At 48.2% G+C, this 22306-nt stretch overlaps 1 protein-coding gene across 1 annotated transcript; it reads left to right on the plus strand.

Annotated features, from left to right (window-relative positions):
- The first annotated feature begins 172 nt into the window (after positions 1-172).
- On the plus strand, positions 173-19095 carry DESI1 (desumoylating isopeptidase 1). The gene is made up of 6 exons (XM_025881599.2): positions 173-394; positions 10412-10433; positions 11579-11648; positions 13962-14071; positions 14743-14865; positions 16560-19095. Exons 1-6 carry the CDS (start codon positions 307-309, stop codon positions 16651-16653), a joined length of 507 nt encoding a protein of 168 aa, XP_025737384.1. The 5' UTR covers positions 173-306; the 3' UTR covers positions 16654-19095.
- The last annotated feature ends 3211 nt before the right edge of the window (positions 19096-22306 follow it).

Here is a 22306-nt window from a genome sequence, read left to right on the forward strand (position 1 = left end):
TACCGCGAAACCCCGCCCCTCGCCGCCCGTCGGGACGGTAGGCACATGCGCAAGAGTGCGTCCCCGCCCCCGGCCCCTCTTCCGCGCGGACCCTGCCAGTCCCGGCTCTGTCACCTCACAGTAGTCGTTGCCGGTGGCGGGTGCCGGGGCGCGTGCAGCGCAGGGCCGCCTTTCCCCCGCCCCTCAGGCCGGGCCTGGGCTCGGTCCCCCCGCTCCCTCCGTTCCCCACCCCCGTCGGGTACGGGAAGGTCCAAGCCGCTGCCGGGTGCCTGAGGGACTTCGTGGCCGCCGCCGCCACGGGTCCCGATGGAGCCGCCGAATCTCTATCCGGTGAAGCTCTACGTGTACGACCTGTCCAAGGGCCTGGCCCGGCGGCTCAGCCCCATCATGCTGGGTGAGGGGGCTGGGGGCGGGTGAGAGGGTGCCGGGCCGGCCGGCAGCGGTAGAGAGGCCTGGACCACCGCTCAGGGGGAGACGCGGGGCCCAGAGGATGGAGGAAAGCGCGAGTGTAGAAGGGAAAGGTCTGAGGTTCGGGCGCCTGGAGCCCCACTTTCCCGACTTCACGTTTGAATCCAGGAGGAAGGGATGGAGAAGTCACGCCCTCCCCCTGCCCCCTCCGAGCCGTAGGGTGAGCGGGCGCTGCTGCCCGGCGGCTCCCCTGTCTCACTTGGGGAGCCCTTTACACTCCTTCCTCGGCGCAGTGTAGGGGAGGTGAGGATGCCTGCCGCGCGATGCCCCTCGTGGTGAAAGGGACATTGCAGAGATCCCCAGGTGGCCCTTAGAGAGCCTTCCGTCCGTGCCAAAAGGAAACTGCCGTCTCGGGTAGATAGGAATAGGAAGCTAGAGCCGCACGGGGGCCCAGCCATTGCTCCCAGGTAGAGGTAAAGTCAGGTCTACTGGGGCCCGAACTCGAGAATTCAAGTTCTGCCCTGACACTGCGGTCTTGTCAACAGTTTCTAAGTTAATTGCTTTTGCCCAGATGGTTAGAAAGCAATTCTGGGAGAGGATTGGATACAGTTGTGTCAGTAAGGATTAGTAAAGGAAGTATTTCCGTTGTGCTCCATTAAACTACTTAACCTACCAGGAGAGAAAATCAGCCCTAGTTCGCTGTACATCAAACCTCATTATAACCCAAATACCAAAATGTCTCATCTAACATAGAAATTGTCCAGTTTGTGATTTCAGTTGATATTGGGCAGGAAGGGATTCCAGGAATTGAAAAACTGAGCAGCTTTGGCAACATCCATTTGAATGGCTAGTTTTTCCTGGCTTTTATGGACGCATTAGAGAGTGTTTTAGTTTTTCTTGGTAAGACAAGAGGCTGAAGTCAAGTAAGCAAGGCTACTTTGGAAGGCATCTTTTCAATGTCCTTGAGTTTCTGATGTATCATAATGAGTTGCACTTTAACCCTGGGCCAGTGAATGGTTACTCATATTTGGCCTCACATCAGCATCACCTGGGATGCTTGTTAAAAATACAGATAACTTCACTTTCAACAGGTTTTTTTCAATGGAAATAGAGAAAACAAAGTTGGAACAGTTCTCTAAATATTCAGGTGTGTTTAAAGCAAAGGATTTATACATGCTGGTGTAGGCAAATAATTATCTGGAAGAATACATAAGGAATTGAAACAGTGGTAACTTATGGAAAGGGGAACTTGATGCCAGAGGACAGAAATAGAAGGGAGACTTTACTATAAACTTTCTGTACCTTTTGAATTGTGTACTACACACATATATTATCTATTCAAAATAAACAAAGTTTTAAATATATGGATTCTAGAGCCTCATTACACAGGTACGAAATAAGAATCTTCCTTCTGGAGTTTTGATCCAAAAACCTGTATTTTTAATAAGCTCTTCAGGTAATTGTTAGGTAGTCAGTCCATTGTTGGCTAGAAGTTTGGGCCTAGATCACCAGTTGTTTAAAATGAGTAGGGCAAAGCTGAAAGCAAAACTTACAAAGTCACAGGGGAACGTGCTAATCACTAACAGATTACATCAGTCAAGTTCTAACTAAACTTCTTGGAATGGAGCCATTATTTGGTTAGTTTGATCATAGCTATAAGTGCCTTGAAGGATCACTGCTTCATGATTCATTCAACAGATTGTTTTTTGAGTGCTTCCTATGTGTTAGTCTATGTGTTAAGCTTAACTGAGGACAATATATTGAGCAAAGATGTTCATTGCCATCATGGAGCTGCTAACTGGGGAAAATATTAAATATAAGCAAAGAAAATAATTATTTCAGATACTAATTGTGATAAGTGTTAGGCTGTGCAAGAAGCAAACAGGATGCTGAGATCGAAAGTGACAAGAGAAACCTAACTATTTTTTAAATCATGGCCACATTTTTCTTTTCTTTTTTTTAAGATTTTATTTATTTATTTGACAGAGAGCGAGACAGCGAGAGAGGGAACACAAGCAGGGGGAGTGGGAGAGGGAGAAGCAGGCTTCCCGCAGAGCAGCGAGCCTGATGCGGGGCTCGATCCCGGGACCCTGGGATCATGACCTGAGCCGAAGGCAGACGCTTAACAACTGAGCCACCCAGGCGCCCCAAGAAACCTAACTTTAAGTAAGGGTATCAGAAGGAATGACTTAAGTTGGGAAGTCAAGGAGGAAGAAGTAGTCACAAGGAGGGGGTGGTAAGGGAGTTGTAGTGTTCTAGGCATAAGGAGGATCAATCTGCCAAGGCCCTGAGGTAGGATAGAGCCTGGCCTTGTCCTGGAACTGAAAGAAGGTCTTTGTGGAGCATCATGGGTGAAGGGAAAAGTGCCATAACTGAAGGTGGAGGGCCGGACCTGCCCCCTCCCCCTTCTTTTTTAAATAAATGTGAAATCCTAGAAGGATCACAGGCAAAAATGGGAACTTCACCAATTTGGCACATCTGACCACAGTGGTATTTCTGAGAACATAACCTTGCCTGCAAATCTAATTCTCTCTTCTCTATCCCTTTTTCCCCATATTGCCTTTTGTCTTTTGCAAAAGTAATGAAAGGGTTATCAAAGCTAATAATCACACTGTTCTAGAGTTGGAAACTTAGGGGAAATGGGCATTGCCTTACTGGTTCATCCTATCCAGACATCACCAACCTTAATGTTGGGTATGTCCCAGTTCTGTGAGCAGCCATATATTGATTTCCCATTCCTAAATATTATTTGAACCTTTAAAAAGTCCACTTTTTTCCTGATTTTTGCTATGACTTCCAGAAGCATATTAATAGCTAGCATTTATTGAGAATTTATTAAGAACTTAGCATTTATTGAGAGTGTCAGACTCTTTTTTTCTGAGTACTTTGTGTGTGTTATAATCCTCACCACAATTTTGTGAGGTAGGTCCTGTCATTACTTTCATTTTTCATTTGAGGAACCTGAGACATAAGGCGTTAAGAAACTTGCCCCAGCTCACACAGCTGGTAAGTGGTAGGGATGGGTTATAAACACAGGCAGTCTGACTTTCAGAGCTCATGTTGTCAATCATTTTGTTATATCATATATCACCTCTACTGTGTAATGTGTCCCTTTATAATTTTTCAAGTTTGTAAAGGCATCTTTGGTCAAGTGTTTCAAATTTGGATGAGAAAAGGATCTGGGTTCAATGTGTATGTGCCATTCATAATCATAGATTTATGATCATTCCTCATAGCCTTCATTTTCCCAAATTAAATTAGTGTGACCTCATCAGTTGTACCTTCTTATTCTTGTTATGATGGTTCCTCATTGTAAGACCCCATCTTGGGGTGCCTGGGTGGCTCAGTCGGTTGAGTGTCTGCCTTCTGCTCAGGTCATGATCCCACGTCCTGGGATCAAGCCCCGCATTGGGCCTTCTGCTCAGCAGGGAGCCTGCTTCTCCCCCTCCCTCTCCCTACTGCTCTGCCTACTTGTGCTCTCTCTCTCTCTCTCTCTCTCTCTCTGTCAAATAAATAAACAAAATCTTATTTATTTGACAGAAAGACAGCGAGAGAAGGAACACAAGCAGGGGGCGTGGGGGAGGGAGAAGCAGGCTTTCCACGGAGCAGGGAGCCGGATGTGGGGCTCGATCCCAGGACCCTGAGATCATAACCTGAGCTGAAGGCAGACGCCTAACGACTGAGCCACCCAGGCGCCCCTTGTTGATTGTTTTCTAATCTAAAGTTTTGTGTGCATGCACATATCCCAGGTTTACATTTATTTTTTATTTTTTTCACAAGCCTATCTCAAAATTGTTCTTGGGTTTAAAGACAAGGATATAGAACATAGATATTTTTTGGCAGAATGCAACCTAATGAATATTTGAGATTTTACTTTATACTCAGTTCCTTGCTTAATTCTGTAATACAAATAGTAATGAAATAAAAAACATGAACTCTGAGGGGTGCCTCAGTGGCTCAGTCGGTTAAGTATCTGCCTTTAGCTCAGGTCATAATCCTGGGGTCCTGGGATGGAGCCCTGTCGTAGGTCTCAACGGGGAGTCTGCTTCTCCCTCTCCCTCTGACCTTCCCCCCTCCTCATGCTCTCACTTGTGCATGTGCACTCTCTACCTCTCTCTCTCTCAAATGAATAAATAAAAAATCTTAAAAAAACAACCATGAACTCTGTCCTCCAGGGGTTTATTTCACTAAAAATAACATACGGGCACATGCAGTATTAGAGAACAGCATAAAAGAGATTGTAACTGGATGCCAGAATGAGCAAGTGATGAAGCAATTATTTTAGATCTTGAAAGAAGGGAAAGGCCATGGTGGGCTGCATGTGTCAGAAAGACTTCAGTGAGAACCTTGAGCTGCTGGAGGGCAGAGACTCTGTCTCATTTCTCTGTATGTCCCCAGTGGCCATTCAGAGCTGGTGCTCATTAATTTTTTTTAAAGTAAGTTCTACACCCAATGTGGCGCTTGAACTCACGACCCTGAGATTAAGAGTCGCATGCTGTACTGACTGAGCCAGCCAGGGGCCCCACAATAAGTATCGATTATAGGAACAATTGAGACTTGAACTCAAGCTTGAAGATTACATAGTATTTATTTGAATCTGAAGGGGTTTTAAAGTTTTAATGCCCATCTATTAGATTTTTAATGCCATCTATTTAGATTTTTATTGCTGCTTGTGTGAACTACTTTTTATCCATCTAATGAATTAATTTAGTAATCATGAGATTTCATTATGGCAAAATGAAAACTAATGCAGCTTACAAGGCCCTTTGTGATCCTTCTGCTTTTCTCTCCACCCTCATCTGTCTACACATGCTCAACACAATCAGCAGGAGCCTTTCTCCACTGGATTCCAGAAGAGTTAAGCTCTAGGGGAAATGATCTGAATGACTATTTTCTCAGTTCTGCCAATAGATACCTTAGGGCATGAAGGCTTAATGCTCTGGCAGAACCCTGGTGGAAAAGGGCTAGATACACTAATAGGACTGAACCTGTTCAGCTTTTTCACCTCTTGGCTCTTCAAAGGCTATGCCATCTGCCCAGAATACTTTCGCTTGGCCTGGCTAACTTCTGCTCATCCTCAAGGTCTCAACTAACATGTCTCTTCCTCCAGGAAGCCTTCCCTGACCCCCACCCCACAAATCTTGGTCATGTGTCCCTAGTATATGCTCATAACATCTTGTACATAGCATTCATCATTCTATTTTATAATTGCTTGTTTTCTTTATTAGAGAGCGAGCACCCACAAGCAGGGCAGGGTGGCAGAGGGAGAGAAGGAGAAAGAGAATCTTAGGCAGGCTCCACACTCCACGCAAAGCCCAACGTGGAGTTCAGTCTCATGACCCTGAGATCATGAAGTGAGCCGAAATCGAGTCAGACACTGGGCCACCTGGGTGACTCAGTTGGTTAAGCATCTGCCTTCAGCTCAGGTCATGATGCCAAGGTCCTGGGATCAAGCCCCACATTGGGCTCCCTGCTGAGCAGGGAGCCTGCTTGTCCCTCTCCCTCTGCCTGCCACTCCCCCTGTTTGTGGTTGTGCGCTCTCGCTCTCTCTCTCTCTCTGTCAAATAAATACGTAAAATGTTTAAACAAAAGTCAGACGCTGAACCAACTGATCCACCCAGGCACCCCTGTAATTGCTTATTTTTCTCATCAGTGTGCACACATCCCCAGAACTGGACTGGAAGCTCCACTGGGGACAAGAACTATAGATTTATCCAGAGTCTAGCACAGTGATTGGTGTTCAGTAAATATAGCCTGGCTGAATGGTGGAATGTTGCAGACCTACCTCGAAGCATTGCTATAAGGCCTGACTAATGAAAACAAGCAGTGATGAAAAGGGAACCCTTGGGCGCCTGAGTGGCTCAGTCATTAAGCGTCTGCCTTCAGCTCAGGTCATGATCCCAGGGTTCTGGGATCGATCCCCACATCAGGCTCCCTGTTCAGTGGGAAGCCTGCTTCTCCCTCTGCCTCTCCCCCTGCTTGTGTTCCCTCTCTCGCTGTCTCTCTCTCTGCTGAAAAATAAATAAAATCTCTGAAAGAAAAAAAGAAAGAAAGAAAGAAAGAAAAGGGAACCCTCACAGTACTGAGGAAAAGAACTCATATGTCAGTTATTTTATACAAGGAAAGAATCCTGTACTGGCTCCAACAAATCCTAGCATTAGAATATCAAGTAGTTTTAAACCTACTTTTTTTGAAGATCAAAATACCCTCTCAGTTTTTAACTGATGTTAAATGTACTGCATTTGATTTTGTGATAACCTTTCTCTGCCTAAAGGAAGGGAAAGCCCTCCTGCCAATAGGCTTTTTTTTTTTCTTTACAATATTGGCACACAGGCCCACTTATGTTATGCAAATGTTTCCTTTTACCTTTTTCCCACCTAGATTCAATATTTATCCAGTGGCCCCAGAGAAGAGCAAGCTGATTTTGTAAGTTAACATTAACCCCTTCACATTGCTGGTAATCTGGCAGATGCTGAGCCAACCAGCAGATTAAAACACAGCCAGTTAGGGGTGCCTGGCTGGCTCAGTCAGAGGAGCATGTGATTCGATCTCGGGGTTGTGAGTTTGAGCCCCACATTGGGTGTAGAGATTACTAAAAATAAACCTAAAAAAATTTTTAATTAAAAAAAACAGTGCCAATTAAAACCTGTCAAGGGGTGTTTGGCTGGCTCGGTAGGCGGAGCATATGACTCTTGATCTCAGGGTTGTGAGCTCAAGCCCCACATTCAGTGCAGAGATTACTTAAAAATAAAATCCTAAAAATAAATAAATATACTATCAATAACACTGTATGTTAACTGGAATTAAAAACCTGGAATTAAAATACTGGAATTAAAATAAAATAAATAAAAACACTATCATTAGAGAAATTTGGGAGGTGAGCTGGAGCTGCACTTGATTTATACCAGTGACCTAATGCTACTTGCACAGAGCCCGTGCTGCCCCATCACCAAATAGACCTTTGTAGAACACCAGCAGTATTCCAGGTGCTGATCTTGAGCATGTCCTACAACCAGCATGTATGTCTATGTGCTCCATCCATGTTAACTGATAAGGAGGTGGATGGAGTATTTTCTCCTTGGCTTTTATATACTAACTTAACTTTACAATCAGTGGAATGCTGACTAATGCAGACCTCGCTCTGCATTCTTTGTTACTCTTGATGAAAACAGGACTGATATCCATGTCTTCCATTTGTTTTCATGTACATACTTCGTAGGCCTCGAAATCAGTGCACTGGATGTGCCAACAAGCTTAGAGACAGGCAGGCATCTGACCCACCCACTCTTTGACCTGCTGAGGAAATCCTAGTGGGAAAATAATCTGCTTCTGTAGTGTGCTAATATCCACTAAGCCTAATTCATGTTCCAAAATGGTCTTGTGACCTAATTCAATCTCAAATCACCACCTCCTACTCACCTACTCCCACCCCAGTGTGGCCAAAAAAATTAAAAAATCAATTTAGTTCCACTTTCCAATGCCTGTCACCCAATGGAGGAGACCATGGCCCTTGTTTTTTCCTCCCAAGAACAGGCTGCAGAACAGTATTTCTACCTGAGCTGCTCCAACGGGTACATTGTCATATCGTGTTTTTCCTTCTTGCTTTTATACCTGACAAACCATCCATCTTTATTTACCTGTTTGTAAAATGATGTTAATAAATATTTGCCCTACTCTACCACATAAGGATGTTGTGAGAATAAGGATAACTGTGAAGCAGTTCACATTAAGAAAGGATGTAAGTCTGCTTAGTCCACATTTGAAGATGCTTGTCCTAAATGGGTTACCACTGCCCGTCAGCATCCGGTCTGTTTCTCATCCACCACTGTGAGATTTCAGCTCAGTTTGGACAAGGGCAGAGCCTGCCCCCACAGTCTTTAGGGGACTACCTCAGAAACCCCAGTCCAGAATCGCTCTGTCCATTTGGGCCTTGTGGGCCAAAGTAGCAGGTCTTTTAGTGAAAAGCACACTGGTTTCCTAACTAGAGGAGAGACAGAACTCTGCTACATTTTCTTTTCCTTGTTATTTCATTTAGCCTGGCAACACTAACAGGGAATGAAATGTTTATATGTAAAATAGACATAGTATTTCATATTAATTCCTTACATACTGAAATCCCTTCTTAGATCTTACCACCAATCCTGAGGTAAAATTTATCTTTTGGGGGTCTTTACCCTTTTCCCCAAGGCCATTATACCTAATGTAGTCTCTATTTATCAAACCTCTGGGTACCACACACTGTGATGCCTTATTTTATTTTATTTTTTCAAGAGGGGAGGAAGGGTAGAGGGAGAGAGAGAATCTTAAGGAGACTCTCCGCTGAGCACGGAGCCAATGCAGGGCTCGATCTCACAACCCTGAGATCATGACCTGAGCCGAAATCAAGAGTTGGACGCTTAACCAATGAGCCACCCAGGTGCCCCTACAGTTCTCTTAAAAGACATAGGTGTCTTTTATTTTTATTTATTTATTTATTTTTTTAATAGAGAGTCCAAGCAGGGGGAGCGGCAGGGAGAGGAAGAAGCAGGCTCCCACTGAGCAGGGAGCCCAACATGGGGCTTGATCCCAGGACCCTGAGATCATGACCCGAGCTGAAGGCAGACGCTTAACTGACTGAGCCACCCAGGCGCCCCCATAGGTGTCTTTTTAAAAACATGGATCTGATCAAGGCACTCTACTGCCTAACAACCATGAATGCAGCACGGTGTAGGGCAGCCTTCTGTCTGGGCTTACCCCACTTTGCCGGCACCCCTGCTGGCCACTTTCCCTCCTGTCACCGTCACTGTCCTCTCTCCTCTAACCTCTCTTTATCACAACTGTGCATTTGCACATAATATTCACCCCGGCAGAGATTCCATCCCTGCCCCTACTCATTCCCCAGTTGAATTGCAGCTTATAAAGGTAGTTCCTTATCGTTATTATATATAGCATCTCGTTTTTACCACTCTGTAATTATACCACTCTATAATTAGAGCCTATCAACATTGTATTTTACTTAGTTGTGTGTGTGTTTCTCTTTCCATTTGACTTTGGGCTCCTTAAAGGCAGGACAGTGATCTGTTCATATTTTCATTTCCATACCTAACATCATTTCTGCCATATGGAGATACAGAATACATTTGCATTGACTATTCAGATGGATGGCATTTGTCAAGTTTTGCCCAGTCATTTCCTGAAGGATTTCACCTCGCATATGTTCAATGAAGAAGTGGATAATAGCTTTTTTTATACCATTGTTCTGTTGTCTCTATATATGAGACAAAGAAAAGGCAAAGTTGAATTGACCCTGAAGGGGAAAGAAAAGCAGACACAAAATTGGGGTTCATCTATACCAGTGTTTTTTTTTTTTAAGATTTTATTTATCAGAGAGAAAGAGACAGAGGCAGGCAGAGGGAGAAGCAGACTCCTTGCTTAGCAAGGAGCCCCATGTGGGACTCGATCCCAGGACCCTAAGATCATGACCTGAACCGAAGGCAGACGCTTAACCAACTGAGCCACCCAGGTGTCCGTATACCAGTGTTTTTTATCTTGCATTCTGATGAAGGATGCTAATCACTTTTTAACCTACTTAGCACAACATACCTGTATCGGGACCTAAGGACCTTATTGGAGGAGAACTGCATTCCTAGAGAGTCCCCCAAGAGGTTTATAATGGGTTACTCTGGGTTTTTCTTTTCTTTTTTTTTTTTTTTTTAAGATTATTTCAGAAAGAGAGAGAGCGGGGCGGAGGGACGGGGGGCAGAGGGAGAGGGAAAGAGAGTCTTTTTTTTTTTTTCTCCCCTCAAGGGAGAGAGTCTTAAGCAGACCCTGCGCTCAGCACAGAGCTCAGTCCCACGACCCTGAGATCATGACCTGAGCTGAAACCAAAAGTCAGACACCTAACCGACTGTGCCACGCAGGCAACCCCGGGTTACTCTGGGTTTGAGTGATGTTCTGAATTTACTCAGGCTGGGAGGCCATTTAGTCTGATCCCAAGTGGCTAAATCTCTTCTTTTCTCTACAGGGAAACAACTGGAAGGCATCTGGTAAGTTGGGTGGGACTCTACATTGATTGGCTAGTTTATGAAACAAAGCAGTACCTGTGCATTTCAGGTCCCGGTCTGTGGCTTCCAGCTTGAAAGCCAGTACTCCGTATCATAAAATTTCCAGTTCCTAAAGCAGTGGTGGTTCTCAACCAGGGATAATTCTGTGCCCCAACCACCCACCCCAGGGACATTTGGCAGTGTCTAGAGACATTTTTGATGGGTAGGGGGAGGCCAGAGATGCTACTATATACATCCTACCATGCACAGGACAGTCCTTCACAACAAAGAATTATCCAGCCAAAAATGGCAGTGGTGCTGAGGTTGAGACACCCGGCCCTAAAGAAAGGCAGAATGATGTCATGCCCACCCCTGACCAAGCTTTCTAACTACAGAAGTCTCAAGGGCCCCACATGTCTGTCTATCTTGGTCTCTCTGTACTGGATCCATCCCTGTCAGACAAGATGGTAGCTGAGCTCTCAGTTCCATTAATGAGGAAACCGTAGGTCAGTATTCCATCTAGACTCCTAGAGCCTGCTGACATTTGGGATGACCAGAATGATCCTTTGCTTTGTTTGATTCAAACCAAGTAATATGAGCACCTTCCCCTGAAATAGGTCCACATCTAGTCTTGCCCTCAGCATGGTCCAGGTTAACTGCTCCTGTTAGTTTTAAAAGCCTGGGAACACACTTGGTCTGCAGACCTTTATTTCACTAACGGTTTGTCAGTATCGGTGAATCGAGGGCCTCCCCTCTGCTAACATAATCTGTAGCAGTGGTTCTCAAGGAGGACAGTTCTGCCCCCAAGGACATTCCATAGTGTCTGGAGACAGATTTGATTGTCACAATTGGGGGTCGGGGGGGAGGGTGCTCCTGGCATCTAGTGGGTAGAAGCCAGGATGCTGCCAAACCTCCTAGAATACACAGGACGGCCCCCCGGCAAAGAGTTCTCCAGCCCCAAATGTTAATAGTGCCAAAGTTGAGAAACTCTGATCTATGATATTTGTGCCTTTGGTTAGTTTCATAAGGCTGTTGACCTTGTAAGTCTATCCTTGGGCAGAAATGACTCTCCTCACAGTGTGGTATTTGCTTTTTCTCAGACCAGTTTTAAGTTTTCTGGCTTATTTTCTTTCTTCTCTGCATTGCAGGCACACCTCCATAGTTGTGCACAAGGATGAGTTCTACTTCGGCAGTGGTGGTATCTCCAGCTGTCCCCCAGTGAGTGGCTTCCCCCACACCCTTCCCCAGTCTCAAGTTCCTGGGGTTCCCGTAGACCAGGAGATTTGCTACCACTCTGTATGCCTGGCTTCTAGCCCAGTGGATGTCAGCCTGTGGCATGGTTCCTCATAACTCCTTTAAGACTCAGCTCAAGAGCACCCTTCCCTGGCCGCCTCTGTACTCCCTCAGCATGTGTGGGTCCCTCTGGGTCACACCGAGCATGATATGGTAGATGAGCTGTTCCTGAGTCTCTGAGGGGAGCTGTGTGTAAGCTCCTTGTGAGCTGAGACTGTGTCTCCCTCTCTGTTCCCGTTACCAGCTCAGTGCCTACCTCATAGCGTGAACTCAGCCAGTGTTCAGCCGAAGGATTAGGGCTCTGAGAGGTAAAGTGAGTTGCCCCAAGTTATAGGGCCAGTAAGTGGCACCGGTGCTAAAAGTCAGGACTCTCTGTCTCTAAAGTCCATGCACCTTTCCAAGAAATTTCTCTCTCAGCCATCTAAGAGATTTCATAGGAGGTGTTCAAGCAAAGACCAAGCAACCATTCATTTTGATACTCATAAATGAAAAGTCATTCTTGATTTCTTCTGCTCACTGTTCCCCACCTTCTCTAACAAATCCTTCGCGAAGGCCAGTCAATTCTACCTTGTAAATGTATCTTAAGTCAGTCTCTCTCTCTTCATCTCTTCCCATATTTCCAGAGCTCTCACCTTCATCCATGCCACCCTCACAACTAGCCTGGACTGCAGCAATACATCTGCTCCTCCTCAGTCAGGACTCCACACAGGAGGTGAAGTGATCTTTTCAAAATGAAAATCTGATCATGGCATTCCCCCACTTCAGTCAGAACTCTCCCCACTGCCCTTGGAATAAAACCCAGCAAGCTCAGCCCGACCTCCAGGCCCTATCTGATCTGGTCTCAGTCTCCCCCTCTGAATGACCTCTTTTCAGGTAGTGCCTTTCTCCACCCCCACCCCCTTCTCATTCCTAGAACATTCTGAGGACATTGGAACCTTCCCTCTCACTTCAGTCCACCTCCCTGATCCTTCACCTGGTTCTGCCTCTCCATCCTTCAGATTTGAGCTCAGTGTCAGTTTCTCAGGCGAGTCTTCCCAAACCCCTCAGACTGGAAAGGTCCCCTGTCGTACGTACTGATGGCATTCTGTACTTTTCCAGCAAGACCCTTACCACAGCTCATAATTATGCATTGGTTTATGGGATTTTCTTGTCTGCCTTTCCCGCTAGACTATAAGCTCCACGAGGGCAAGAATCTCATCTGTTTTTCCCACATCGTACCCCCAGTGCCTAGCACAAGGCCCGGCACCTAGTAAGTTCTCAATGCATGTTTGTTACATGAGTGAATAATAGGGGCTCAACTAGTGACCTTGCAGTCTCTTGCAATTCTGAGACCATTATTCCTGGACTACCATAATTATCCTGCTCACCATGCTTTCCCCAGTGCCTCAAACAATGTCAGGCACACAGTAGGTGCTCAATAGCTATTGCATGAATGAATGGTCTTTTCTGGAAGCTCTGCTCAGGAGTGCTCTCCCTTACGCCCCCAATCCATTTCCAGCTCTGTCTTCCCCAGTGATCTGTTGCTTCACCCTTGGCTCGTTCTCCCTTGGCCTCAGTCTCTCCTTTGGTCTGCTATGGCAGTCTGTTAACCCACGGCAGAGGGTTTTCTGCAGGCCTTCCATGGGCCATTAACTCCCTTGCCTGGGGAACCCTATCATCATTGTTAGATTAGCCTCATAGATCCAAATAGGACTGAGTTGTGAAAGTATTTGCCAGCCCGCCAGATTTCTCAGAGTCCTTCACACTTTCCCAGTCTTATAAAGGATATCAAGTGTGTCACAAGAGAAAACTGGCTGCATACACTTAAATTAGGCATAGAAAGATGGCCTGTCAGGTGCTAGCCATTTCTGGTTATCCTATTGTGCCTTGGGATCAGGCACGTTGGGGACAAAGGGAGACTTCAGGTTCTGGGTTTCTTTTTTTTTTTTAATCAACCAGATGAGTAGACATCATCAGGGGTCTGACCGGCCAGAGACTTGGCTTCCCAGGCCCCCGCCAGAAACCAGCAGCCCAGCTTCTTAGCCATGTTGCCAGAATGTGGCAATGGAGAGTTGACAAGAAGCTCTAAGCCATTGCAGCCTTGATCCAAATAGGAAATAACACTCTTCATCTGCCCTGGGTGCTCTGAAAGGTAAACATTGTTGGAACAGAGCTTTGGTGGTCTTCCATGGGAAGCCACATGAAAAAAATTCAGTGGAGATGGTGACTTAATGACTTTCTCTGGGTTGGCTTTTTTAGGGAGGGACATTGCTTGGGCCCCCAGACTCTGTGGTTGATGTGGGGAGCACAGAAGTCACAGAAGAACTCTTTCAGGAGTACCTGTCCTCCCTGGGGGAGTCTCTGTTCCGGTGAGTGGAGACATGGGTGGTGGTTAGTCATGTCTGTTCCCCCGCTAGACAGTCGGCCCCGGAGGCAGCCACCAGCTCACATCCCCTAGAGCACTCAGCACAAGGTCTGGCCAAGTATTTGCTGAATAAATTTGAAGAGAAGGAAGTTATGCCACAGATAGAGCTCAGCATTGCTCCAAGGCAGACACTCTGTCCCAGCGTACCTTCTGCTGAAACTCTGAGGGAAGGAAGGGCTATTTATTCCTCCTGATTGAAATCAGCAGCTGCTGCTCTCAACCCATACTGGGCAAGTATCTTGTCCTGAAAAATCAAAAATGGGGCTTGTGGAGGGGTTGGGATGACATGCGACCTTGAGCAGGTTTTCTCTTCAAGAAGCTTTAGTCATTTGCAGTAAGTGTTCAATCTAACCCTTGAGCTCTGCTTTTGTGAATATAAAGATTCTCCTGAAACTGTAGAGGAGCCATATATTTTTATTTCATCCTTCCCTTAAAAATCGGTGTTTTATGGTCCAAGGTGGCAAATCCAGCAGTCCTCTGGAGCGTAAGAGAGAAGGAGAACCCTAGTCCTCGTACCCAGCTGTGCTCACCATGCCTTTACTTGGTTTGAGTTATTCCACATATGTGCTTGCTGCCCCTCTGATCTGTTTGCCAAACCTTTCCCACAATGCACAGGAGAGAGGCCTACAACGTCTTTGAAAACAACTGTAACACCTTTACCAACGAAGTGGCACAGTTCCTGACCGGAAGGAAGATCCCTTCTTACATCACTGACCTTCCCTCTGAAATTCTGTCCACGTAAGTGGCCTCGATCTCTGGCCCTGCCCCTGAAGCCCCCATTCACAGTCAGTACGGCTCATCTGGCCCACGTCCGCCCTCCCTGCTCTCAGCGGAACCCTCCCATCCTCGGTGGGCCCTGTCGTGATGGCACCTGCCAACGGGGAGAGCCACCATTCCCTCCAGTCACTGGTGCCCACCTCTGTGACCTTCACCCTCCTTGGAGTTGGACCTGTTCTACCCTGGCCTGAGTGCAACCACAGAACTTAGAAACCCACTTGAATCTGGCTCCAGCATTTGTACAGATTCCTGGCATCTGTCTTTCACATTGCTCATGAAGCAGGCCGCTCCCAGCAGTGCTTGCATAAAATACACTTTTCGATGGACAAGCAGAAGATAGATCAGAGAATTAATAGTATGGCTTATTCTGTAAATGTCATTTGTTGGTCTTGCTTCCCCTGCACCATGAGTTCTTTGATGCTCTCAAAGACAACATCCTACTGGCCCTCATATCTTGTAGCGCAAAGTCAGCCCTCTGTAAACATTTTCTTTAGGTACACACTGTAGCCCCGCCCACCCTGGTGTAGTCCCAGCTTTGTGGGCCATCATCCAGGCAGTGTCCCCTAAAAGGACACACACACCCAAACCCATTATACCTTTCCCCTCCTTGGCTGTTGATTATGTTCAGGCAGCCTCTACCCACTCCAGGACCATGTCCATCTGCTGACTCTGACTCAGTTTCTCCTGAACTGGCACCCTGTCCACCAGAGATCCTGACAGGTTTAGCAGGCTCGGGAAGATGAGCTGTTTTTCACACCTGGGTAGGAAACCCTCAGGAAAAACTTGCAGAGGAAATGGGACAGCTGTGTCCAGCTGGTGAGGAGAGCCCCATCTCCTGGCCCTGGCCCTCCCTGCCTATTCCTCAGTGGGTGTGTTGAACCCCCACAGCCTTGCTGAAGGATCTAGGTTATGGGGCCCTAAGGAAGTAGAAGTAGCTGGAACATTCTTGCTATTGTTATTTGATGGGTGGAGTTCTAGGACTTGTCTGGATTAGGGTTTCATCTGTTTATGCTCAAGAATGCTTCATTCCCTTTAAACCTGGATGGGATTTTCAAAAATGGCAATATCCCCCAAAGAAAAAGAAGGCCAGTAACTGAGATGTGTTGTGGGCCCCCTGATTTAAGGTTCTAGGAATTTTGGAAAATCTCTAAGACTCCAGTTTTTGCAGTGTTTTTTTCCAGCCAAGCTACTCTGAGCGTGAACAGGGAGCCCTTTAGGAAGTGGCATTAACGCCTTCTGGCAACCTGCATTTGTCATTTTCCCTGAATATTCCCTGTACTCCCTAGAAGATCTCGTTTCCATACCCTTATTCTTTTGCCTCAGCTTCCTCGTTCAAACTTTATTTTATCTTCTTGTACCATGAGAGTTAAAGCTTCAGGTACAGAAAGGTCAGAAAGCTCTGGTTCCCTGTGTGTCGCTAACCTGTTCAAACCACAGCTAACCAGGATCTAGCAGATGGCAGCACCTACTGAGGAGAGGGCCCCAGGGGTGAAAGGGCAGAGCAGGTTATCTCGAGAGCCCCTCGAGGAAGGTCATGTGCGGGGTATGTGAGAAAACTGAATGAGGCTGTGTTGGTGGCACCACCGCCCCTGTGGGTTCAGCTGTGACACTCTGCACCCAGCCCACCCCAGCCCCTGGGTCTCTTTTCTCCACAGGCCCTTCGGACAGGCCCTGCGGCCCTTCCTGGACCCCGTCCAGATCCAGCCTCCTGGAGGGAGCCCCGTGGGCCGACCCAACGGCCAGAGCTAACAGGACTGCATGGGACCGCCCTGCCTCACAGGGGCTTTTCCTTTTTAAACAAAACAAACCCTACCAGATTTCTATTTTATAATTTTACATCAGATCTAACAACCAGGGACGGCTTTTTAAATTTCCCAGGGAAGGAGATCATCAGGCTGCATGTAGGACAATGCTGCTAAGAAACAGAACAAAATGCCATCCCTTCTAATAGTATTATACTAATTTATTAAGGCTGTCTTGTCTGTGAGTTCACTTTTGACGCTGCTTCCTGAGCGTCCTCCACACTGGAGAAAGGGAGGGGGTTTGTTTAAGCAGAAGGCAAGAGGCACAGTTTGGGGGAGCCCCGACCTAGCACCTCTTTCCAGAGAACGCCCGTGCTCTACCCAGGTTGTCACCACCTGCAGGACCCAGATGAGTTTTACGACATCCGTGGAACAGCAGTTGCGACGTTCCGGAAGCAGTTACTCCCTGGTTTTTAAATGAACCAAAGGACTTGGTGCACCTGGGACCAGTTTCAGCAAGACTAACCCAACCCAAGCGAACTCTGTAGCCGCAACCTCTCACCTTCCCTCCCTACCCCAAGCAAGGCCATGGGGCCAGGCCTGGAGCAACCAGAAGCCTCAGGATCGAGGGAGAGTGACAGCAAGTGTCAGGCCAGAGAGTACAGGATAAAGCCATTCTTCCTTCCGCCTACTGATTGCCAATCCTCTGACATCAATTTTGGAGAACCTGCCTTGCTGCCTGTGGGCTGCTCTTCCTCAGCAGCCTGACCTTCCTCCTGACCTGTCCTAGTGATGAAGGTTTGGGCTGGAGCGGCAGAGACCCCTGGGCCTTTTGTCTGCAAGTAATACTGTAGGTTATATTATCAGTCGCTGTACCCCCCACCCCCCAAACCAATATGCAATATTCGGCTAGGGACCAAGGGGAAGGGGTTCCCTGCTCTGGGAAAATATCCCTGATGTAGAAATAATAATAATGCAGAATCAAGGTGGCAAGAAAATTTGGAGTTGTTTCCAATAGAGATTTTTTTACATTATCCTCAATGTGTTTTGAAGGCACATGTTATTTCCGTTGTCATTCTGACTTTAAGGATGCATTGTTGAGAGCCTGCCTGGGCATTTTCCTAATGAGCTGCTGCTAGAGCTTATAGGGAGGAACAATCCAGACCTTTCTTCTCTGGAGAGGCTCTCAGATTCTTTTTCTTCACATGGCTCCCTTAAGTTAGTTTTTGGGGAGTGAGTGTGGTGAAGGGACTTCAAACTGCCAGGCCCCTGAGTCCCAGCCCTGGCATCTGTAGGCCCCTCCTGCCACAGCTCCTGCCACTTCTCAGACTTGAATTATGTTCTCTTTCCGGGGTCTGGCCCGTAGCAGGTGCCTTTGCTTTTCAAAAAGCTGCTGCTCATCTCTGGCCTCATCTCCTCCTGTCTCTGCCATGAGTCATAGCAATTGGCACCAGCACGGTCTCAGCTAGAGGAAAAGACGGTTTTCTGCCTTAGTGTTGGCCCGTGACCTGACCAGGGGCACCTCCACGGTGACCAGCTGTGATGTCAAAGGACATTTTGGAGAGCAGAACCCAGCAGAGACTGTTATTTAATGTGGTGGACCTACTGGCGGAATTGGGCTCATGGAGAATAGATTTCAGGCTGGATTTCTCCCAGGAGGGCGGCTCGTTGGCGGAGGCCTTTGCCCCGCCTCCCACCCAGTTTCTCCCCTTTTCCGCTTGCCTCTCCTAGCCCTCTCTTCCAGGCTCCTGCTCCAGACCTCTCCTCCCAGAACTCTCAGCTCTATCCAGAAGGCACTGGGCATCACAGGCTCCTCACCCCCTTCTCCCCCATATCCAGGCTCAGCTGGCTTCACTCCTAATAGCAGTCCCTCCAGATCCAGGAGAAGTTAGCCAAAGTAGCTACCCTGAGAGACTGAGTCACTGGGTTCATCGAAAGCCCCCCTTCATGCCAGCAGCCATCTGTGCCAATGCCTGTGCCCTAGGGATTGTGGGGGGAGATGGAGGGATCACCCAGCCCGTCTCCTCGGAGCTCTCCAGGAAGGCACACTCTTTTTCCCCAACCAAGTCCCACCGTCACTCATTTGGGAAGCCTGGGCTCAGGCTACGACCCCCAACCCCATCCTCACATTTCTCGGTCAATAGCAGAACCCCAGGAGCGTGCTCATTGTGACCAGCTAGCTCCACACAGGTGTGCGAGGTGAGCAGAGAGGGAAATGAGCCATGTGTGTAATCGTACCGTCCTGTGGACACCTCCGTGGAGGTCCACTGGCTTAAAGGGACAGGGAAGGAGGAGGGATGAGACCATCACCCCCTCTCCGAAATCAAGCTGCACCTTTGAGATTCCTTTGTGCCCTTGAAGTCAAACTAGTAACTGTCTAGTACGGAGGTGTTTGCTGGTGTTCTTTGGTGTTTTTTCTAACGCAATAAACTCATTTCTGCCTGCTGCATTTGTGTAGTGCTTGAAGGGCTGGGTATGCATCCAACATAGCCAGGCTTCTGTCTCCGTCTGAGCTTAACTTTGCTGAGTCTGGATATTCTGCCTTTGCTTGGTTGTGAGCCTTATGGATAAGAAGTGATGATAGCAGGGAATAATGTATGACTTTCACCATTGGTTTACAAAAATGGGGACAAGGCCCAGAGAGAATATTACTTGGCCGATGTCACCTTGCAACTGGTGGTAGAGTAAGACTCAAAGCCTCATCTACTGGCCCCAACTTCTGAGATCTTCCTCCAGAGGATGCTGGCCATCAGAGGACATCTGACCTCACCAAAAAGTGTTCACTTCTGGTTTCAGTTTGGCTATCGCCTGGGTCTATGGCCCCACGGATCTCTCCCCACCTTGTTACCGTGACCTCATTGAACAAGTGTGGGGATGGGTGACTAGCTCTCTGAGCATCCCCTGGTACTACCAGACACAGCAGCGTGGCTGCAGGTGTCTGTAGGTTCAGTTGGCCCACTTTGCGTGAGCAGCTTCCCCAGGCTGAGCCTCTGCTGGGTGCTTTCACACACAACGGACTTGAGATGTAGATATGGGTCTCATGTTACAGATGGGGAGACAGGTGCAGAGAAAGGAAGTGATCCAGGGGGCACGTGGCTGAGCCCTTCAATCTAGGTCATGTGTTCTCACCACCAGACCCGTGAGACCTCGCTGTTGAGGCACTGTGTGTCTTCAGCGTGCTAGCTAGAGAAGACAGTTCTGTCCCTCCAGAGGACACAGAGGGTAGGTGGCTTTGGCTGACATTGTTTTTTTCCCCCAAAGCTGGCATGTTCAGAGGCAGGACTCCTTAAGAGCGCCTGCTCTGAGATCACACAGCCTGGCCTTCAGTCCTAACTTTGCCACTCGGGGGCCAGTCTGTTAGTCTCCTTATCTGTAAAATGGGGTAAATGGTACCTACCTCACAGGGTGCTTTTCAAGAGAGTAAATGCCAAGTGCTCTGCTCAGTGCCTGGCACAGATGAAATACTCAATGAATGTCAGGCTGAGGGCAGAATGCAACCCACAGCCACCGACTGTGGGGACTCTGGTGAACCGGCTCCGCGCAGAGGCGGCCGTTCCTCTCTGCTGAGGATGGTTTCCAAGATGCTGCAGATGTGTACCGGCTACTGGTGGGGGAAATGGCAAATGGTTTTACCTTTAGCCTTTTTGACTCACGGCAAGTCAATAGGGTGAGTTCATTTACCCCCACGAAGGTTCCCCTGGGGGCCTATTTTATATAAAGCAGCACTGGCTCTGCGCTTGGGGTGCAGTGCTGAGCAGGCCCAACAAGGCCCCTGGCTGGCAGGGATTCTATTCTGGGGAGGTTGGGAGACAAAAGGGGAGAGAAGTTCGGTAATCTCAGGTGGCATAGTGCTGGGGAGGAAATAAAACCAGGCGGCAGCAGAGCGTGTGAGTGGGGGATATGTGTGAGGAGGCTGGGCAAGTCATGTGACAAGGTGATGTTTAATCTGAGGCCTACCTGACGAAGGATGGAAGTGAGAGAAGAACACTCCAGGCAGAGGGAGCAGCAAGTGGAAACAACACTGGAAGGACTGAACGGAGACCAGAGTGGCTGGAGCACGAGAGCCGAGGGGGCGGTGGAAGGCGTGGAGGCCGGAGAGGCAGTGGGTCAGATGGTGCAGGGCCTTGTAGGTCAAAGAATGACACAATCGATTTGCTATGTTGAGAACAGACTGGGGATGGGGTGGTGTAAGAAGAGCAGCAGAAAACCAGGAAGGAGAGTAGTGCAGAAGTCAGGTAACAGGTGAGGTGTGTTGTGCATCTGCTAAGTGCCCGGAGCTGTGAAGAAGCTCCCGGTTCCCCGGGTGTTCAGAGTGCGGGGAGGAATGGTCAGCTCCTGGGAAATAGGAAAGGCGAGAGCTGCGGTGCCTGCAGAGCCACTGTCAGCCTCTTGCCCTGTGTCCGTGAGCTTTGACGGGGCTACTCCAGCTTTGATTTGGGGTGTGCTTAAATTTCTTAATTTGTTTTGCCCAAAGTGATTTTTTTTTTTTGGTTAGAAGATAATCCATATTTAGAAAATGTAAGCAACCAATGAAAGTACAAAGATGAAATTCTGAAATTCCATCATCCTAAGAGATACTGGATTTTGTGAACATCTCTGCAGACGTTTCTGTGGATTTGAAGACATGCTGTGTGGTACTTGCCTTTGTTCTCTCAGCATGTAGTGAAGATCTGTAAGGCCCAGGAAGGTGGAAGGAGAACCATCGAGGAGGGAGTGATGGTGCCTGGTGGTATTGGATAGAGGAAGCTCTAAGGAGAGAACATTCCAGCAAAGTTCCCCAAAGCTTGAGGGAACCATTAGGTAAGAGTGGGCCGCTTATCACAGTTGTGTGCGTGGAGGCTGGACCTGCTCTGGAGTGGGATGACGGTGTAGGAGGATACCTGCCCAGGCAGGCAGGTTGGACCATGAGACCCATGTCTCAAGCTCAGCGGTGCTCTGGCCTGAGAGGGCAGCAAAGAACCCAGGAGGCGCCTGGCACGTCTCTGAATGTGAGCCCTTGACCACGGAGCCTGGCTGCTTTGGAAGGGGGCAGGGGTTGTGGGACTGGTCCTGGTCTGAAGGGTTGCCTGGGAGCCCAGAGTCCCCTGCGGAGATCTCTGCTCCAGACTCCACCCCCCCACCCCACCCCCACCGCCAAGGTCGTGCTGCAGGGAGAGAGATGGGCACCAGGTGGCGCTGTGGAGAGGGAGAGAATCTCAAGCAGGCTCCACACCCAGCTCAGAGAGCTACGCGGGACTGGATCTCACAACGCTAAGACCGTGACCTGAGCCAAAATCAAAAGTTGATGTTTAACCAACTGAGCCGCCCAGGTGCCTCTATCAAGGCCCTTCTTAAACTTATCCCTGGACCTCTCCAACCCCCACATCCTGCTGCAAGGGCAGGCCCCTGTCACTGCAAAGCCGTTTCCACCTCCAGCTTCAGTTACTGTTGCTGGACCTGGATCTCCCCTCCCCACCTATCCTCAGAGCAACTGCTTACCCAGAGCTGAAGGCCTAGCTCCAGCATTTCCTCTACAAAAACGTCCTGGCTACCCCCCACCCCAGAGCAGACCCCTCCTCCTGTGGGTGCTTCCTGGCACACTCCTACTAGCTGAGGCACCCTCCAGGGGTAGGACCTGGCTCTGATCACCTGTGTGCCCAGCGTCCAGCACAGGACCTGGC

Source organism: Callorhinus ursinus, unplaced genomic scaffold (assembly GCF_003265705.2).
Source record: "Callorhinus ursinus isolate GAN/ISIS: 27379988/994484 unplaced genomic scaffold, GSC_fseal_2.0 scaffold48, whole genome shotgun sequence".
Lineage (NCBI taxonomy): Eukaryota > Metazoa > Chordata > Mammalia > Carnivora > Otariidae > Callorhinus > Callorhinus ursinus.

Coding starts and splice junctions, on each gene's coding strand:
- DESI1 (XM_025881599.2), top strand. CDS start 307: ATGGAGCCGCCGAATCTCTATCCGGTGAAGCTCTACGTGTACGACCTG. Junction 11,649..13,961: donor GTATCTCCAGCTGTCCCCCA/GTGAGTGGCTTC, acceptor TGGCTTTTTTAG/GGAGGGACATTGCTTGGGCC. Junction 14,866..16,559: donor CCCTCTGAAATTCTGTCCAC/GTAAGTGGCCTC, acceptor TTTTCTCCACAG/GCCCTTCGGACAGGCCCTGC.